Source organism: Lepisma saccharinum, chromosome 8 (assembly GCF_977018435.1).
Source record: "Lepisma saccharinum chromosome 8, izLepSacc3.1, whole genome shotgun sequence".
NCBI lineage: Eukaryota > Metazoa > Arthropoda > Insecta > Zygentoma > Lepismatidae > Lepisma > Lepisma saccharinum.
The window spans coordinates 91,915,203-91,930,249 of NC_139236.1; the positions used below are offsets into that span (position 1 = coordinate 91,915,203).

The 15,047-nt window shown below is 35.6% G+C and overlaps 1 protein-coding gene across 1 annotated transcript in view; it reads left to right on the forward strand.

Moving 5' to 3' along the window:
- Positions 1–14,509, forward strand: part of LOC145991649 (apolipoprotein D-like) — a 39,271-nt gene extending 24,762 nt beyond the window's left edge. The window contains exons 4-6 of the mRNA XM_083127709.1: positions 5,173–5,264; positions 6,817–6,912; positions 12,772–14,509. Coding sequence (XP_082983835.1) covers positions 5,173–5,264; positions 6,817–6,912; positions 12,772–12,911 — 328 coding nt within the window. The 3' untranslated portion in view covers positions 12,912–14,509. The remainder of the gene's footprint in view (positions 1–5,172; positions 5,265–6,816; positions 6,913–12,771) is intronic.
- Positions 14,510–15,047: the final 538 nt, after the last annotated feature.

Here is a 15,047-nt window from a genome sequence, read left to right on the forward strand (position 1 = left end):
GGGCCATTAAGAATTTACCATCTGTATGAGAATGGTGTTTCACCTTGATATTTGTATCTGAAAATTCAGAATCACATACCGGGCATTTTTCTGCATTGTTGAAATCTTCAATCTGTTCCTCTGTTAAAGGCAACATAGGCTTTGATTTTAATAAGATGTTAGATGCTATGTCACGGCACTCATTTTCTATTCTATGTGCAAATATTTTGATGGCATTTGGTCCCATGTATAAGTGTGGCTTACTAGCTACACCACCCCGTATAACTATATAACAAAAGCTGGAAGGTTCATGTAGCTGGTATGGTGTAATTGAAGATTCTTTAGGATCTGGATTGCAGAATGCAAGTGGTTTGAGGTTCGATTCAAAATCACAGACAATATATGCTGGGTGTTCCAACAAGGCTTCAAACTTTTTGAATTTGCAATTTTCACTTGGATTAGGCATCACCATATGAACAGGTTTATGGTTGCCACAATATTTCAGATGCTCAATTAACTTGTTTTTAGCAATTTCTGCATTCTCTTCACAAACACCATTCACCATTTTTCTACCATTAAATACACTTAAACATCTTCTACACAACTTGAATATTGTATTGGATTTGTCTAGTTGTTTTCTGACTAAAGCTTCAAGATTATGTATCAGAGTGTAATGATATGTGCCATCCTTTTCAATTAAGAGCAGATCAATCGGAACAGCAGAATCATCATCAAATGTACTGATTCTGAGAGGTTCTATCGTGCAATTGCCAGTGGAACAAATAAATACATTAATAGATAATTGTTTGCCATTAATATCCCGGGCCTTTTTTTCAAATTTATCAATATTCTGAACAGACATTGGATATTCTAAACCCTCCATTGCATCATCAAATTTGTGTTCATGTTGTTTATAATAAGTTATTCTCTCAGGATGCCTTGAAACTGGATACAAAGCAGCTAATATACACCACAAAAAGCATTTCTGGTCGGTATTTTTTATATTAACCACGGCTCTTTTGTTTTTAATATTTGCAGGTAATGGCACATATGTAGATCCTTGTAATGAGCTGAATTCAGAAATATTAACATATAACTTGTGTGGAGAGCCGCATAGGCTCCATCCAGACTCTTTTGCTGCAAATTCAGAGTGTTTAATATTCAATTGATTTATCAAGCTGCTTATTATTGTGTCTGAATTTGCGTTTGAATATACCGGTACAGTTTCTGTTATGTGGGGCTGTGTAAATGTTGTGCCATTTGGTTTCTTATATTGTGCAAACAATTTAAGGGACAGTTTATAAGAGCCATTTTGTGCATTAAGAATTGCCTGCAGATCAGAATTTATACTGTTCAAAAAATTATTAATACCACATCTTGGCTCTGATACAAAACGGTGATCTCTTAATTGGCCGTTAAAACTGCTATGGATAGGTTCATAGCGTGGCTGCTTTGCAGGTGAAGCATTAACAGGTGCTTCGTGCTTCCTTTTCAGACCAGATGTAGATGGTTGTGTTGATAACTGTACAGAGCAAGTATCTTTATGTGCATATGTGAAGTATTGCATGTTATATTTTCTATGGCATTTGGGGCAAATTTTTGTGGGAGTTCTGTATTTGTCCGGGTTACAAATCTTTTGGTGCTTGGCCCAATTAGGGCTGGATATATTCTTATTGCATTGATTACAATGTTTTTGACTTGCCATTTTTGTTGTTGTTTATTATATACAATTTCTTGGGGTTCAAATCAAAACTCTATGCTGGATAAAAATATCAGTTGGGTTCAACACTGTGCTTTGTGTGTGTGTGTGTGTGTGTGTATGTGTGTATACACTTAATATTTTTGGCTTTGGTATTTATATACAATTTCTTGGGATTCAAATCAAAACTCTATGCTGGATAAAAATATCAGCTGGGTTCAACACTGTGCTTTGTGTGTGTGTGTGTGTGTGTATGTGTGTATACACTTAATATTTTTGGCTTTGGTATTTATATACAATTTCTTGGGATTCAAATCAAAACTCTATGCTGGATAAAAATATCAGCTGGGTTCAACACTGTGTTTTGTGTGTGTGTGTGTGTGTGTGTGTATGTGTGTATACACTTAATATTTTTGGCTTTGGTATTTATATACAATTTCTTGGGATTCAAATCAAAACTCTATGCTGGATAAAAATATCAGCTGGGTTCAACACTGTGCTTTGTGTGTGTGTGTGTGTGTGTATGTGTGTATACACTTAATATTTTTGGCTTTGGTATTTATATACAATTTCTTGGGGTTCAAATCAAAACTCTATGCTGGATAAAAATATCAGCTGGGTTCAACACTGTGCTTTGTGTGTGTGTGTGTGTGTGTATGTGTGTGTGTGTGTTGATATTTTTATCATTGGTATTTATATACAATTTCTTGGGATTCAAATCAAAACTCTATGCTGGATAAAAAAAGCAGAAATAGGCCACAACTTGGCCACAAGTGGACCGGAAGTGGACCGGAAGTAGGCAAACCGGAAGTGGACCGGAAGTGGACCGGAAGTAGACCGGAAGTGGACCGGAAGTAGACCGGAAGTGGACCGGAAGTGGACCGGAAGTGGACCGGAAGTAAATATGTGTGGGTGGGTGTGGGTGGGTGTAGGTGTGTATAGGTGGGTGTGGCCTAGTTTTAAGTATGGCCAAAAAAAATATCAAATTTTTAACAAATTTATGGACAACAATCTCACAGAAGTGCCTTTTATAAGTATAGGCAAATCAATCTGAGGGGGTTCATACTTTCTGAGGGGCATTTTTTACAAAAATCTTGGATTAGACAAGATTCCACACTTGAGCAAAAAGCTCATATGGGCATGTTGAGCTTGTTTTAAGTATAGCCAAATCTGCTTGAGGGGGGTTCATACTTTCTGGTCCTGTCCCTACCACAAATACCACTACTAAGGGTCACCTCTTACACCCCTAAGAAATGGAATGAACAAGCACCGATGAATTTATAACATTAAATTAGGTGGTTCCAGACATGAAGCGTAAGATGTAAAATTGGAAAGTCTGGAGTTTGCAGTACCTATTAAGGCTGAGAATGGTGAATAAATGAAATTAAGATGAATGAAAAACTGCTGAAGCCCGATTTATTGCCAATTTTAGAACTAGTTGATAAATATGCATGATGACAAAGATGGATGGTTTAGCACAAATGTAATTTGGTAAATTTTATTCATGTACACACAGGGAGTCTGAAACTATCAAACAGTCTAACAGTTTTGCAACAAATCACACAAATTTGCTGTTACCTCACCTAAAATGAGGCGAGTTAAGAGTCAGGAATCTGACTGAATGCATGTGTGCTATCCTAGGGAGATACCTTGAATTTTTTTAATGATAAAGTGGCTTCAGTGATATTGTTTGATATATCTCAATCTCTAGCAACTTTTGTACAAAACATTTTTTGGTATAGGTTACCATATTCAAATTGGGGCCCATTTTTTCCCCATTTTTAATATTACTGTACAGAAAGATGATCAGGGTATATGTTAATGAAGTAGATCACCACCAGAACTGCACGTGCATGAGATAACATATTTGGCTGCAAGTGGTACATCAGTCTGTGTGTGAATGCAAGAGAGGAATATAATTTGATTTTTGTTAATTAGAGTTGCTTTTCTGCCACACTGCCACTTTTGGATAATGGCGCCAATGAGGGAGGTTGAATGATGATATGATGAAATTGATGAGGGGACACTCACAAAGAGCAGCTATGCCCAAGCAGATTCCAAAGTGAAACACTTGCATCGTACTGCACTGTGCTAACCACTGCACTAGGAATAGAAGATTGTAGCAGTACAATGTACCCGAAAGTAATCAGTTATTGAGAAGGATATAAAATAGCCCTCTTCCATGTACAGTACAGCTATAACAGAATTGTGAAACAATGTCACTACAATGAATTATCAGTTGGAAACACGATTGTGCATGCCATTGTGAAGCTATACACACAAGAAAGGCCACAGGGAAAGCATCACCAACAAAACGTACTTGGCAGAGGATCCCGCAGAAAAGTGATGGTTGTTGTCCACAATGGTGGTGTTCCCATCAAACACAACTAATGATGGAGAAAAGTCCTACATTAAGGTGTGTACTGTTTCGTTACCATTCACATATCCCCTGATAAGCCTTCTATAATTCTGTAAGAGATGGAGGTACGAACAGTTTAAGATGCATTTGTAAAAGCATAGAGAATGGGACTAGATATCAGAATCCTTTTTTCAGACAGAGTAGAAGTTTGTTACGAATTTAAACATGCAAAGAAATTCGACATCAATTTTCAGATATGATATGGCCCTTTAGAAAAAATGTTTTGCTACAAAAGTTGCTTGAAATTAAGAAATTCCAACAAGATGTAAACTTGAAACATTTTCCTATTTGAAATTTACGAGGAACCACCAATGAAGTCTCCCTATGATAGCACCAAGAATTTCAAAACATCACCATTAGTTTCGCCATATGTATCTTCATGTGAAAACTGGCAGAAATGTTTGAGTGTTGAATATACTATCATGTTGCAAAGTTAGAGACTCATTGAAACTGTAAAATCGTTTTGGGGCATCAATTTGAAAACAACTGATCAAACCCAAAAAAAACTTGTTCTGAAATTAAGAGAACAATCAAATGTTCGACTCCCATAACATTCAAATTGCCACCTCTTGATTTGTCCCATGGAGGAAACGTTTGTGTATCTTATCCAATTTGGAACTATTGGCTTTGTTATGAAGTTACAGACTCTCCATACACATATGATGTTAATAATTTAATACAATTAATTCAACTGTGACAGTTAAAGTTTTTGAACATTTGCTCTGAATTCTTATAGAGCATTCCTGCCAACGAGTCACATGGACACCATTGCTGATTCATTACCTGTTGTTGTGAGGTGAAGGCAACCAAGTCATGTCTAATCTTCTATAATTCATTAATAAATTGTTACTGACATTACATTTCATTCTGTTTATAAGTCTTGCGATATAATAGATAGAATAGGCAATGGAGGATTTTAACAAAAACAAACAAAACAAGATCCAGGAAAAATAAAATTTAAGACTGTGTAAAATAGCAATATTAAAAGTTTTTGGGAATTGAAAACAGCATGCACAGCATTACTTTTAATTTCATCATGATTAACATAGCTAAATTTTCCTTTTTGCAATTTCAGAACAGGAATCAGATCTACCATAGAAGGGGAAATCAGACCAGTGGGAAGGCTAGATGAGGCTAAATTAAGTGTGAAATTTCCAACACTACCAGGTAATCATGGGCGTCCGGAAGGGGGGGCAAGGGGGGGCCGTGCCCCCCCCTGGAAAACGAAAGTCAACCAAAAATTACATATTTCACACATATAATTTAATTTCAGCCACAATAATGTGGGTTAATTATTGCATGAACATGATAAATTCAAATTTAAGCAATGTTTTTTGAGGGATGAACACTATTATTGGGGAAAATATGCCATGTAGGGCCCCCCCTGGAAAAAAATACCTTCCTTGCCCCTCCCTGGAAAAAATCCTGCAGACGTCCATGCAGGTAATATACCCATTATGTTGCTCATGCTTATCATAAATACACTTAAATGACATAACATGACCTAAAGCCAGGGTGGATAAAAATCATGATTTTTTAAAAATATATATTTTTGATGATTTTTTAAAAAAAATATATTTTTGATGATTTTTTAAAATTTAAATTGATTCTTTTTATTTAAAGGAAAAAAAAAACATGCTTAAAATTGCTTGTATGGTTTTTGTCACCATACACATAGATACATTTTTTTATAGGAAGTTTTTTTCCTAGTAAATGGCCCTGTAAAATATTTCAACAGTTTCATTAAAGCAAATAAGAAATTATTTGTAAATATACATTTTTCTGTTTCTGATACTGTATATGTGAACCTACTATGGAAATGTTTTTAGTGTGTGTTAATGAAACTATAATCATTTCAGTAACTGTTCTTCCAGTGAAAATAAACCATTACAATATTTTTTATAGTCTTGTAGCTGAATTTTGTCAATAATTTAAATGATAGTTTGCAAAATATCAGCTAACACGTTTATTTACAGTTGAATGATAGTGACACTATTTAAGGTTTAACATGATTGGTATTTTGTATATTTTTCTACCCAAAATGTTTGCTATTTTTGCCTCTAAAAATTTGTTGACTTTGTGTTAATTTTAGTTATTAAACCTCAGAGTATCTCAATTTCACCGAAGAAACATTGACCATGTGACAAGAAACTGTTGTACACCTTATGCTGGAAAATACATTGCACTCCCTATTAAGAATGAAAAAGGTAAGAAGAGAGCTCAAATTTACATGAGGTTTCAGCTGTTGCTTACAGCAAAACATCTGGAAAAACTACATCACTGGTCACCTGGGCTGCAAAATGCCATTTTCTCATTTTAAAAATGGCGGCTCGACTAAGCACTTGCATCATTGGAGACCTGAGACTTCAGGCCCTCTGGCAGCTTCAACACTATATAATTTTTCAGTGAATGAATATGCGAGAAAAGAATAAAACAAATTAAGGTTTGCATTTGTCTCAGCCTCATATATAAACACCACAATGAACAATATCCCAAAATAAGTAAAACAAAAAATAAATAAATGTCATGACACTATCAGCGAAGGAGGATTAATTGATAAAAAAATATTATGCCTATCTAGGATGGATATTGAACAGCATTTCCCTTATATCGAATTTGTGTTTTTTCACTTAATTTAGACCACAATGTGCACTGTGGCAAACTGCAAAGAATTTACGACTTTTGATTATTCACTACTTTCATTATATATATTTTTCAGTATCAGTGGATGCTCCATACTGGGTCCTGGATACAGATTATGGAAACTATTCCGTTGTGTGGTCATGCACTAGTTTCAGCAGCTTTTTTAGTACACGTAAGTATGAATGTCTTAAATGTTATTCACTTTAAGAGCGATAATGTATTTCTATCTAAAAGCATGAGGTAGAAGAATTTGACTTCCAACTTGAAAAAGTTTTGAGATAACATGACCAATAAGAATGTAAAATTAGAAATGAACTCAAACAGGTAGATATTTGAAAAAAATCTTTGAAGATAGAAGGGGGACAAATGGTTCCAGAGATTATTTTCTAAGTATCAGGATGATTTTATGGACTGCATATGCATATATGAGCTGCAATGGTCTGGTTGGTATGGTATTTGACTGCCATGCAGGAGACCCGGATTCACTTTCCAGGATGGCGAGGTAAAGTGAGAACTTTTCCAGGCTTGTGTGTTCTCACAGCCTCAAATACCTGGGGACAACCCTTGGGGTAAAGGCAGTCAGAGTGTGGTGATCATCACATTACCTTCAAAATGGCAGAGATCGAGAATGTGCGAGGTCCTATCCACACATCCCCTAAATGTGTCTATATGACAGGGTGCAATATGAATGAGGAACTTTAAGTCTTTGTGTCTGCTAGAAGGGATGTAGGGAGTACCTTGCCAATCTAAAATTATGTTTTAAGTTTTACTTAACTTCAAAAAAAGGATTGTACAAAACATGTTTTTAAAATATGGGCAATCTTTATTTTTTTAAATAGTTGCTGAAAATTGCAGATTAAAATTTGTTCCTGGACAAAAAAGTTAAAAGCCACTTTACGAACAGAACAACTAATCGAGACTAGTCCTACAGTTTAAAGTAAGATTGACACTTTTATTTATTTATTTAACACAAATAATTTGCACTAAAGTATATATTTTGCCTCACAATAAATTATATATATATATCATAAGACCAGTGGTGTGCGGTGATAAATCACGCAGGGGAACAGGTCACCTGCACTTGCTCCCCATCGCATGGGTGTCTTAATATAATACAATAGATCAAGTAAAATTCAACCCTTATTGAAATGTCAGAAGTGACAAACATGAGGCACGTTAAAAATTATATGACAATAATAATTTTAAAGCAAATGTGATATAATATAAAGAAAACATTAAAAATAAAATTGTTGATCCGCAACAAAGAAAAATTTGATAATATAAATTTATGAGTCATCAGAGAAAGAAAATAATATTTTGTCATGACCTGTTTCATTTCTTTATTCGTAGATTAAGTTGACGTTTTTTCATAGAGTTGAGTATTCTTGTAATTCAAACTTTCTCAATCCAATAATGGCACACAGATGGTGGAGTTTTTCATGACGTTCGCTAGATTAGTCAGGGTGGCTACTGTAGGACCATAGTAAAATTCAAGTATAATTCCCGGTTTTCAAAGCGAACTTTACAAAAATTCAAGCAGATGTTTTCTCTATTTCCAACTAAGGTTTTACAGTCTCTCACCACCCACACACATACACACAAACAAATACTTATATTAACAATATATGGTTTGTGCGATTCCAATGAATCCAATAATTCTAATTCACTTGGACAGTACATATATATAATTTAAGGTGCGGAGTTTACATTTGTCATTTCACATAGCTACTCAGCAGTGGCGTGCCCAAGGGGGGGTTGGTAGGTTATACCCCCCCCCCCCCCTTTGGCCCAATATTCCTAAGAAAAGAACGTCAATGGTAGGAAAATATGACAAAATGAGGGCGGACTACCGAGAAAAAGTATAGGTAACCCCTCCCTTACAAAAATCCTGGGCACGCCACTGCTACTCGGGACTATAAATACATCTACAAACACAAGTCACATATGTTATGGGAAATAGTAATCTACGAAAAATTGTTAATTCTATAAGAATTTTAAATTTACCTAATCAACTTCAAGATATTTTATCTTGCAATAATCTTCAGTCTATCAGATGGATTGTTCTTCAAAGAACACTAACAAAGCAAATGGATTGAGATAATTCTGTTTTATTTTCCACGCAGCTTTATTTACCTTCCTCAATAAAAATAAAACCTAAACTGTGAAAAACTTGTTTCAGGTCATTAATAAATATGTATAAATTCAATGGAATTGGGATTTTAAAAAGTTGCAATTTTTCATGTCTACAGAGAAAATTTCAAGCAGAATTCACGCACAATTCCCGGAGCCAATAATTCACGCATAATTCCCGGAATTCAAGAAATTCCCAGTGAGTAGCCACCCTGTTAGTAGAAGTTGTTAATGTGACAAAACCCGACCTGTTCCAGACTCCCTTCTCAGGATCAAACAAGGACAACAATATAATTTGCCACTGGAAGAATATCCAGTTAATAATTTTACAGAGTTGTAGTAATTCGTTTGAAAATGCCCTGTGTATGATTTCGTTTTAGTTTTTAATTCAGTTAGAATATGTGTTGGTTTGTTGTATTTTCTGCAAAGTTGAATGAACTAAAGGCTTTCGTCCTCAGCCGGTCGATCATACAACACTCGCAACATTCGCTTCTTGTCCTGCCACTGCATGCCTTGAAACTTTGGTCTTGGGGCTGGTGGAACAGGTGGATGTGAGCTGTTCCCTCGGAAGCTATTTCACAGCGTTTAGCCAAGGCATTTAGCAGACGCTTAGACTGTAGAAGATTTTTCCAGTTCGTTATTAATGTCAGACGCAAGTTCTCAACGAGATTAGGAAGTTATAGACTTTCTACACTCAAATGTATCACTTGTGACACGATTAAACTTCAGCACATAGCAAAAACTGGAAGAAAAGCGAATCCGCAATATCTCTCTGAGGGAACAGCTAGAGTGTTCAGCTTCCGTGGTGCCGTGGGGATCGTTTATCTTCGGGCGTGGTCGGAAATACTCGGCTTCAGACAGTAGAGGGCATGATACTAAGAGACCATGGTAGAGCATGGGGTGAGAACCATGATGCGTTGGGGGTAGATGACGTCAACAAACGTCCAGCCACGGTGAAAGATTTTCTTCAGCGTTACTTTTGGAAACGTTGATTTCGAGAGAAAAGTGTTCTTATTATGTTAATATAAATAATTTAAATAGCCCAAAGCGCAGTAAGTAGGAGGGAACAGCCTGTTCCCTCTGTTCCATGGAGGGACCGCCACTGCATAAGACAAACCTTTCTATACTTTAGTTTTCAGTATGCTTGCCCAATGTAAAAAACACACATTGGAACAGCAGCCAAAATTACCATTGCCCAACGGTATGTTCTTACATTTGGCCAACCATTTTTAGTATGGTTAGCCCAACGTTGGGCCAACCACTTTTGGTTACTTGGGCTACCTTACCTTTACCATATGCAAAAATGAATTAAAGGACCAATCCAAGTCAGTTCCTGAAATTCACTTAATTGTGCAAATTTAAGCTTAAATTTACCAATTTTGATATGGTACAACTCAATTGCCCACCTGTCACAGCTATAGATGGCAGTACACATGTGTGTATGTGTGTGTGTGTGTGTGTGAAAAATAACCTCATTAACAAACCAGCCACCACCAATGCCAAAGCTTGCTTGCTCTATCCCTGTTGATATAAGTCAATTCCTCTGCATGTTTTGCTAGCATGCCAGAGCTTTCTTGCTTGCTTCTATGGTGAAGTAGACGATGCGAGTATGACAATATTCATGTGACATAGCATCAAATTTTGGGAAGACCATAGGTATCCCTAATGCCACATAATTCACTTTAATCATTATGCAAGACAAAAGAACTGCTGATCATTCTCAGAGAGAGAAGGGTTGGGGAGGAGGAGGGTCTCCATATCCTAGACAACCAACACATGAACTTACAGGAAGTTATGATCACAGAGAATAAAAAGATAATAGAAGATATTACTAGGCATAGGTCTCAAGAGCAGGAATGCAAAATGGCTGCCACCCTGCACTAATCCAGAAACCAATATAAGAAATATGACAAAAACTAGCCAGTAACAAAGACATTTTATGTGGCCCAGGATGATAGTAAACCAAAAACAAATTCCGGTTTTAAAATTTCTAAAGATATGAATTTGAACTGATTAGAAGTAAATTTACCACTGTGAACTGTTGTTAAGTGCTGAAAAGCCCTTGCAAACAATAGACTTAACTATACAACTCTTGTGCCACTAATGGACTGAGAGTTGGGATAATACCTGCATCATATGGGTAACATCAGGTTCAGCAGAAGTTTGGGACAACTGAAGTAAAAAGAAATTTCATGTCCTGTTGACTTCAATCTCCAAAATATGTTATATAAACACTTTAAAACGTTTCTGCTAATGAGACACTGTGCATACGCTAAATGTGTCCTGCACCACGGCTGTACTATTTTTCCAAACATTTTCTGCATTCTTGTTCAGTTAGGAGTGCTGCTAAGTTTGATGGTGAGATCTTTTCCACATGTTCATTAGCTGTTTGAGTGTGCATACAACCAGTTTTTACTAATAAAAAGTGACAAAAGTACTCCCAGAAGGCAGGTTTTTCCTTAGGTGGCCATACTTTGGGATCAAATATCTCGTGTTTTCCACACGCTTGGATGAATTTTATATTTCATGAACATCGAAATCTGTTAATTTTAAAAAAAAATCAAGGTAATTCTTGAAGGATTGCAGTGGATCAATGGCCTCTACATCTCTACGTGGGAAAAGCTAGGCCACTGTTGACATCAACTGTGCCCCAAAGGCAACAGATCCCGTTGAGGTAGCACTGATAGACAATTCCATGCAGGCACAACAGCAAGAGCGAAACATGAGTCGAGACGAAGGCTGGCTCGGTAGCTCAATTGGTAGATCAATGGCTCAGAATGCCATAGACCCAGGTTCAAGTTGTGGTCAGGCCTGTATTTTTCGATAACATTTCTACATAGTACATCTCCTGTTTGTGCCAAACAGTAAAGAAACCTAACTCAAGTACAAATTGCACCATGATATGAGATTGATCAATTACATTAATGTCTAATTTTTAATAAAAAGGAATTAACACACTTATATCCACGGGTAGAAAATACTAAAAATTATTCAGGTGCCAGGATTTTTATTTTCAAATTAGGTCTAAGAAAGCCATTAATCCAAATAGCATAAAGTACACATTTTGAAATATGATTGTAAAACATTTAATTTATTAATTAATACAAGACTGAATAAAAAGTAATTAAGTCTTGCACTGGAGTGCCCTTCCGAAAGAAGGTTCTACCGGTAACAGCATACATTCCAATATATGGCTGACTCTACCATATCACCGCAGATTTTAAAATTGGGCTAGCAACAGTGCAAAAATTGATTATGGTAGGTTTAATATTCTGATTTAATGATGCAGAAAAACAAATTTTGTACTCGTTATATTATTTAAAAAAAGTAATGGAAATTTCCATAAGTGAACTCGAAATATAAAAAAATATATATACATATTTTCTAGAACTGAATTTGAAAAATTCATGCACCAGGTGAAAACTTTCAGGCACCATGGCGATCAGGCACCCTGTATTTTTCTACCCCTGCCTATATCTATTAAATAGTAAATCAATAATGTATGTGTATGAAATGGAATACTAAAAACATTATTGTCTATTAACAGAAAGTGTGACCTAAGTAAGCTTCCGTACCATAAAACATGTTTCATTAGCAAGCTCTCTTCACTGGTTCTATCTCGAAGCCCCGTCTAGTGTGAGGTCATGGATCCTACTATAGAATCTAGCATACATGCATGAAGTCCTTCACAAATGTATCAAAGCTTGTCTGACTTCACTTCTTGCTCAGATAGGTAAATTGGGGCTGGACCTACAGTTTAAAGCAATATCCGAACCACTGCAAAATGTGTCTCCACCACTGATCAAAGCTGTAACCTTGTTATTATAACAATATATGAATTCGTTTCAATGTGATACTTAAGTTTTAGCAGTAAGTTTTTTTATTATTTGTTCCTCAATAGGTAACGTGTGGATATTAGCCCGTGAGAGAGTTCCGCCATTGGACGTGATGCAAAAAGCATATTCTGTGCTCGACAAGAATGACATAAACAGAGCTTACTTCATCAGGACAGATCAGAAGAATTGCCCTGACATTTATTAACCTTATGCCAAGCTTCAAATGTTTATCACATAAATGCAGGGTGGAGAAGATGCCATGTATAATTGTAAACACCACAGGCCAGGTAAAAATTTTTAGTGTACTTTGGTTGTACACATATCACATCATATTATGGGGAAGTTTGTTTCTCCGTTTGTGCATATTACTGAAAATTTACCCATGCCCATCTGAAGGCTGAAAATGGGCAAGTAATTACATGTGGAAACTCAAGTTATGTACTGCTATGCATAAATATTTTCTAGCTTATTGAGTTTGATGACTGGTGGATGGTTGCGGGGTATCATGAGACTCATTATGAGAGAAAATTATTTTTCAATGCAATGTAAAACATTTATTCTCACATGTGAGAATCTACGTTCATCAATTACCTTCTGAGCACACAGTAAAATGTACCTTGAAATAATTTTGTTTTAAAATTAAATTAGGTACAGAGTTTCAAAAGAAAACAAGGAATAATAGGAAACATTGAATAGTAACTATTTCATAATATTAACTAAAATTGGCTCTTTAATTTGACGTGTGTGGATATAAAATAAAAGGGTACCATGTTTCTCCTGAGACAACCATTCACATCCAATAGCTGGTAAAGAAATAGTACGGTACATTAATTGTGAATGCCACACATTTCACTATGCTTCTAACTTATATGAATAATGAAGGTATGACCAGATTCGTAAAATTATTCCCTCATTGAGTCATGTGCATTTAGGAGTCTTCAATAGTTGTGTTCATGTTAGTTCCTGAACTTTTATAAGCAGTATTGTTAATTTCTTTGCACAGAAATGATTAATTTTAATGAGTGAATGTTTGATAATGCAAAACTTTTCAGTAAAAATCAGAGATTGTGGAGTAATCAAATTAACAATCCCTTAGATCAAAAAGTCTTCTAAAATGTGCACATTAAACTTAAGTTGTTTAAGGCTATTTGCAATGTAAGGAATATAAGAAGGTATGAAATAATTAGCTGTACATTGCCATAATCTGAAATCAAAAAAACTTATTATTTACTTTTGTGAACGAGCAACAAATAATTTATAGGAGATATAAGTATCAAATCTACTTTCAGAAGTGCAACACTAAATTTTATGCTTTAAGTTAGGTATGAGTCACTTGTAAAACTTTGTGTGTACAGTTGGCATGACGTCAAATGATCATACGTCATGGAGTATTTATGTTTGAACTGAATGCAATGTTTATATGAAATTGTAATGAATGAGTTATATTTGAGTCAAGAGTTCTAGGAATTTCTCTATGTACACTGGTGACTTTCACTATAAGAATAATGTTCCTACCAACAATTCCAGCAGTATATTTGTGTCCAAAAGAACTGAAGTTCATAAAATATTGAGAAAAATTGCAACACCGATAATAACTGAAGTTTGTAATCTATTCGCAAATCAGTAAGGCAACAATTCAGAAGTTAATTGGTGCTACAAACTCTCAGCTCTCAAATTGAGCTATGTGGATTGAGTGAGTGCTCGTGTGTGAAATTATTTATTTATTTAATTATTTATTCACAATGGTCTTAATTTATTTATTATATGTAAGTGTGTAAAATTGAATAAAACATTATAGTTGTTAAGAAATTAGTTTGTGCATAATTTTTACATACATTGATGTATTGTCTAGAAGGAGCAGACTGTAAATATCAACAGTTTCCTCCACGAAGAAGAACAAGAAAGTTCTACATGGCACTGTGATGTACAGACAAGGGTAGGGTGACCCAGGTGACTGTCGAGGGTGCCAGACTGGGGTGTCCCCCTTGATTAGCACCAAAACCTTATATCTGATTGAGTTTATTTTCTAAGTCCATTTTATACACACAAAGGCTAATCGGGACTCAACTAAACCACTATGTGCCTCCACCAGGTGTGTAGCTATTGGTTTTAAAAAGAGTGGATTGATTTGCTTTTTGTGCCACTTTTGGCTAATTTGCAAAGATGAGGATGAGTGATGACATGATGAAATTGATTGGATTGAATTCAATTGATTTGGTGTTTTAAGTCCACTTTATGCACAGTAAGGTTAATCTGGACTGGACCTACAGTTTAAAGTGGGAACCGAAACCACTATGTGCTTCCACCGGGATGATGAAACATCGTCACAAACATCCATGTT